Source organism: Hevea brasiliensis, chromosome 4, assembly GCF_030052815.1.
Source record: "Hevea brasiliensis isolate MT/VB/25A 57/8 chromosome 4, ASM3005281v1, whole genome shotgun sequence".
In the NCBI taxonomy this organism is placed as follows: domain Eukaryota; kingdom Viridiplantae; phylum Streptophyta; class Magnoliopsida; order Malpighiales; family Euphorbiaceae; genus Hevea; species Hevea brasiliensis.
In genome coordinates this window covers 14,197,130-14,203,909 of record NC_079496.1, presented here as the reverse complement: position 1 = coordinate 14,203,909, position 6,780 = coordinate 14,197,130, and the positions used below count along the sequence as shown (strand labels likewise).

Genomic DNA, 6,780 nt, shown 5'->3' with positions numbered 1-6,780 from the left:
AATAATTTATTATTATTTTTTATATATTGACAAAAAAAATTTTTAAATTGGCCACTGTCTCATTGTATAATTTATCAACTATTATTTAATTGTTATTTGAATTATTATTTAATTATTATTTGATTTATTGGACTTCTATTCAGTAAAATAAAGGATGTTAAAATTTTGCATGAAAATAATGTACATATATATTTCAGATGCTGCTGCAGAAGATGATGGATCTTAATCCCATTATATATATATATATATATATATTCTGCATGCCAATTTCAAAACCACAGGCAGTAGTCCATCATAAATCCATGGATGGATAGAGAAGGAGAAAATCAAGCAAAGAAGTTCACTACCATAGACAAAGGAACTAAACAAAGACCCTTTTTCTTCAGTTCTGCAGTGTCACTTTCTTTCCCAGTAAAACCCAAATCCTCTTCTATCTGCCTTGTTGGGCCTCTTCCTTCTTTTTCCTAATTCACAAGCACCCTTGAGTGTTAGGTAATTAATTATTGATGAAATACCAAAAACATGAAATAATTAACAAAAATATCTTTAATTATCAGTAATTAACGTTCATCCTTAATTACCTGCAGTGATGGTGATGACGAAATAATGTCCATGTTTTCTCCCTGCTTTGTGCTCTTGTTTAACCGTTTCATCATAATCAGATCATAAATCTGAGCATAAACAAAAAGGGGTTCACTAAACAACAAATTAAAATGGATGATAATTATATTTAATTACAAGGAAAAAAAATAATATATATATATATATATATATATATATATATATATATATATATATAATATAACATATGAACAATTTCTGACCTTGGGACTATTGACAGGAGAACTAGCAGTATCCTCCAAAGCATCATCAGCAACCAAAGCTCCTTTGGTTTTTCTCTTCTTGAAACTCAACCTGCCATAATTAAATCTGCTATTTATGGATAACCCAACAGCAGCAGCAGCTGCTTCTTCATTAGTATTATCATCTTTATCAACAGAATCGTTTTCCTTCTTCATAACCAAAGAAGCAGCATCAGAAACAAGAGAAGAAGTTTCATTATCATAAGAGAAACAACTGTTTTCACCATTAATGTTGGTTTTCTTCTTGTTTTTTTGGGCAAAGAAATCCTCAAAGTACATAGTCCAACCACTCTCTTCAGCACAACCATGATCATCATCATCATCACCAAAAAAGCAAGTTCTCTCAGGGACAAGTTTTCTCATAGAATTCATTGATGAGCCCTGCATATGTGTATAGAAACTTGAGAAGAAGAATACAAGGAGAAGATATAGCTAGAGATATAAATGAAATTTGTTGATTTGGTTAGTTGCAGAGGAACCCTTTTTGAGGAAGGTTTATATATATAGAAGAAGTGAAAGCAATGGAAAATTTGATGAGAATGATTATGTGACTTGGAATCTTGGTATGTGGGACATCAAAGGAGTTGGACAAGTGTCTTTTTTTTTTTTTTCTGAGAGTGTTTGACCTTAAAGTTAGTGGATTAGTATGCATCAACAGAGATTCATTTGCCAAATTAATTTTCTTTTTTGGTTGTCCTATAGTTCCCATTGAGAATCTGTTTGGATGATGACGAAGAAGGGGTAAATAAAGGTAAGGAGGGATAAGTGAGTTATGTATCCCTATTTGAAAAAGAGTAAATTAATTGAAGGTTGGGGCAAATAAAGATAAGCAAGAATGAAGATGTGAGAATTAATTGTAACATTTTTTCCCTTCCCTCTCTTTACTCTTTCTTACATTTTCATTACTTATTCTTTCTTACCTTTTCATTACTTACTATTTCTTCATGCCATCCAGACAGACCCTAAATACCTTGAACAACTCAATTAAACGTAAGTGTTGGATCCTTGATCCAATTGATGAAGACATATCACTTAGCAGATTTAGGTTCAATCTCCACTCTTTTGATCCTTAAAAAATGTTAAATTAATTATTTGGCCCCATGATTTTATTTATTTATTTATTTTTACCAAATAAGAAATTCTACTTTAAGATAAAATTACAAAATCACATAGAAATTTAGCATTTTTTTTGTCCAATTAACCCTAGATTAAAGTAAGAATGAGAAAGCATAGATAAGGAAACTCAGGGTGGAATCCGAAAATGGTTCTGGTATGGGGCTGACTATAGGTTATGATCAAAATGGTTCGATTCATCATCAACTTCTATTATTTCCCAAATTTCAAATACTTCAAATATTTTTTTCATTTTTTTAAATCCATAGTTTTCATAGCTAATTAATTAGTGAATTTGACATTGATCAACTACTTTTTCTTAAGTCATCCATTGAAATATAAAAGCATTCATTTGGGTTGAATAATTTTTAATAAACCGTTGACTTGAGGGAGAGATAGAAAGAACGGGAAAGAAATTATTATTTTTTTAATTAAGGGTTTAATTAATTTTTTTAATTAATTAATTAATCAGATTTATTTGAGCTCTTGCAATGTGATTAAGGTTATGTTACCTCATCACTTCACACCTCACTGGATGCTATTAATATAAAAAGAAAATGACAACTAAAATAACTAACTTCTGCTTCTAAGCAACCGAAGATCACCCAAAAAAAAAATTAACTGTTTTAAATTGGATTAACGAATAAAAAAAAGGTCATTAAATTACATTTGCATCCTTAGACTTATCAATAATTACAATTCAAGATCATAATTTTCAAAATTTACAATACAATATTATATATATATATATATATATATATATATAGAAAGGTAAATGATTGGATAAGAATAGGTATGGGGCATAGGAAAAGTTGTGTTTATAAGATTACAAAAATGAGAGTGAAGATGTTTGGATGAAACCATGGCAAAGGTCTGGCAATGGAGGGACATTGGATACACATGACCACTCAATAATTGTCCTATGCACAAAAGGACTCTTCATGGAGATAATGATATTGGATTCTTGCTGCTAATTTTTTCACATATTAATTAAATAATTTCTTGTGCCTCATGAGCTTATTTGTTCTGTCAGTATTTTTAACGAGTGCAACATTACATTGGTTAAGTTTTATTAATTATATTTATTATTAATTTTTCATTAATAATATAAGAAATTATATTTTTTTATGTAAATTTAATTGATACTATAATCACTAAAATAGTATTGAGTAATGAGTAATGTATGATCCGAACCGAGTTACCATGGGATACTCGGATATTCGGATAAAGGGTTACTCACCCAACCACAAGCATGGTACTCAGATCACTTTACAAGATAAAGATCCTAAGATATCTGCCAAAATCAAATATTCATTCATATCAAGACACTCAAACAGGATGGACTCTTAGTTTTAATCAAATACAAACTTCTAATCCCAATAGAAATTTATGATAAAATCTATATAAAGGCTATCAGATATACATATTAATCCAATTAATCCAAATCTTTTAAAGGCTTGTTCTATTTAGACATCAAAATGATAGTTAATTAATCCATTTGATATTCTTTTCTTATCTTACAAATTCAGTATCCAAATCTAACATTTCGTAACTCACAAAAAAGGAGAAAAACATTATTAATATTATATATTTTTATGTAATATTAATAATTTTTAATACTAAATTATAATAAATAAGTATATTTAATTAATCTTAATAAGTGGAGTCACACATTGTGGAAAAACTATTATTCTATATTGAAAACTTATAGCATATCTAGAAACTATTTTACATTCCATATTCTTTTCAATCACTAATCTATTACCATTGACTTAGCATCTCTCTTGTAATACTCTTAAGATAGAAGATTTAGTAAGAACTCATTTTGATTAAACAAAGCTTTGTTAATGGTGCTTAATTAAAAGGCTTAGGGCTTAAACCTACTCCCATTCTCTTATTATTTATTGGGTATTGATCAAGTCACTCACATATTCTTGCATCATATGTTAGACAAAAATCGATATTGATTTGAAATGTCACCTTCATTAAGTAAATTTTAATCTTGATATAATCTTAATTTTGAAGAGTTTAATTAGGACTAATTAAAAGAAAAGAGAAAGCATTATATATACCTAACATGAGGGTGACTAACATGGGTCCCCTGTGGGTGGGACAATTCATTTCCATGTTTGATTAGTTAATTAAACAAGGAAATTAATTAGAGGGGGAGATGTATCTCATATTCAATGACATTAACAATTGACATTGAGTCCACTAGTTAGTGGGTCCAAAGTAACTTGATTCCTGAAGAAAATTGTTGCTAAAATGAGGTCAAATACTTTGTATTATCTTTTTTAAAAGTGTACTTTAATATGATTTTGATCTATTGCGTTTTCGGTAATTAATAATTGTTATTTTATATAATAGAAAGACTCGAATCAGAGACATTCCCATTTCATACATATTAAAAGTGAAAAAAAAAACTAATTAAACTATTTTAATTGGTCAAGATAAACATTTTTTTATTAATCTATAAAAATGAATGATATATAATTACAACACTAACATCATATATATGAATGAATTTTAGCTCAATTTCAAAAACAATATCTTGAATTTAAATTTTAATTAAAATATTTTGTAATTAGAGAGTATTATAGCTTGCAACAACTATAACAAATCATAAAGAATTTTGTAATGACATTAATTTATTGCTATATTGCTATAACATATAACAGCAATATAAGCAACTAACATTAATAATATATAAAAAAGATGGGATAATAATAATAATAATAATAATAATAATAATAATAATAATAATAATAATAATAATAATAATAATAATAATAATAATAATAATAATAATAATAATAATAATAATTATTATTATTATTATTATTATTATTATTATTATTATTATTATTATTATAAATTTTTCAAAAAAAATATTGCTAATAATAATTATTAGGGTGAAAATTTTATAATAATAATAATAATAATAATAATAATAATAATTTATTATTATTATTATTATTATTATTATTATTATTATTATTATTATTATTTTTCACAATAATAATTATTACTAGCAATAATTTTTTTTTGGTAAGTACAATTTGGTTATAAAATACTTAAGATAGTAATTTGTGGTTGTTACATACAATAAATTATATTTTATTATTATAAATTTATAACAATAAATTTTATACTTTTGGTAATAAAAGTTTTTTTTTGCTAAATTTAACTTTCCATATACTCAACTCAATATAACACATTAAACCAAGAAGTTAAAAAAGTATATATATGTCACGACCCAACCTATGGGCCGGACCGGCACTAGGACCTGGGCCAGCCTAAAGCCCCCGAGGCCCGTGGTAAGCCTTAACTGTTCATTTACCCAATTCTAAGGCCCATTGGGCCCAAATTCAAGAAAACAAACGGACAGAGTCCGGCCATAAAATGGACTTTCCAACGGGGAGTTTTCGACTCACCCGACCTGTAAACACAATATATAGTCAATTGGGGAGCTCAGCTCACCCTCCACATACTCATCAACATAAAATAAATGGGAGCTCAGCTCCCTCATCCAATCCATCAAACATGCATAGCACATTTAAGTTTACAGGTCCAAAAATAATAATTTAGTTTACAGACCCAAATCAAATAAACATTTCTAACACATGCGGAAATTCTAGGAGTACATAAAATTACACAAATATCGATAAACAACCTGCGAAGTATAAAAGCAGGTTAACCCAGAATAAAATATCCTCCTGCGGCCTGTAAAAATTTTTGAACAGGAGTGAGCGTTCGACTCAGAGAGTAAAATATCAATTTTAACCATAATCTCTATAACTATCTGTAACTAATGCACCCTGTAGAGTGAAATGCAACATCAACATCATATTCACATCATAGCATCAAAAAGGTAATTTGGAGCACTCACGCACCCTGTAGCATCAATCATAATATATTGGGAGCTGATCCCCTATACAGCTCTCTTAAATCCAACATGGTGCGGCAAGAACTCAAGCGGACTTTCGCTTAATAAACCAAATCGAGGGTCCCAGCGAAGAACTCAAGCCGTGACTACCCCTCGAAGGAACGGGTCCCAGCGAAGAACTCAAGCCGTGACTACCCCGTCCTATCCATAGTCCACACCACATCACACGCACGCCAACGCACGCACACTGCTCCAAATTACCACAACAACACTCATGGCACATTAACAGTTATGAATGCAACATAAATCGTGCCTAGAGTTTAACTACATAAATATATGCATATAAGTGATGTATGGGCATGCTGAACATATAATAATATCGAAATTACAATTAAAATTAATATTTTACTCACAAACTTGAAGACAAATTACTGTGGCGGCTGGGCGGAGGAAGAAGGCTGTCCCGGCTCACCTGACAATTACATTACATCTATTTAATAAATTTGACTCAATACAAACAAAGAAAAAGATCAAGTACGTCCTAAGTCGTGCCGAAAATCCGGCAGAATCTCCCCTATACCTAGGACCTACCCAACCTGCAAAAGGGCTAAAAACGCACTTCTATATTCACAATCCATATATCAACAGTTCAATCATATCACACAGCCCCTCCTGGGCCCATCAAATCAATCATCCATCACAATACGCAAACTTTCAATTTAGTCCTTATTATTGTTCATTTTTGCAAAAACTGCCCAAACAAGCTCTAAAAATTATAAAACTTTGCCCCGCGGTCCTTAGCAATATTACTAAGCTATTGCAAAAAGAATCGTAATTTTCTAAGCTACCACGAATATTTTATGGATTTTTAATCCTATTCAAGCACTAGAAAATTACAAAAAAGCAAGGTTCGGGTTT

At 29.5% G+C, this 6,780-nt stretch overlaps 1 protein-coding gene across 1 annotated transcript; it reads right to left on the bottom strand.

The window, feature by feature from the left end:
- Positions 1-254: 254 nt before the first annotated feature.
- On the bottom strand, positions 255-1,403 carry LOC110647159 (vascular-related unknown protein 4). Its single transcript, XM_021800863.2, has 3 exons — positions 825-1,403; positions 582-671; positions 255-464 (listed from the first exon to the last, which is right to left on the bottom strand). Exons 1-3 carry the CDS (start codon positions 1,248-1,250, stop codon positions 327-329), a joined length of 654 nt encoding a protein of 217 aa, XP_021656555.1. The 5' UTR covers positions 1,251-1,403; the 3' UTR covers positions 255-326.
- Between the last annotated feature and the right edge of the window lie 5,377 nt (positions 1,404-6,780).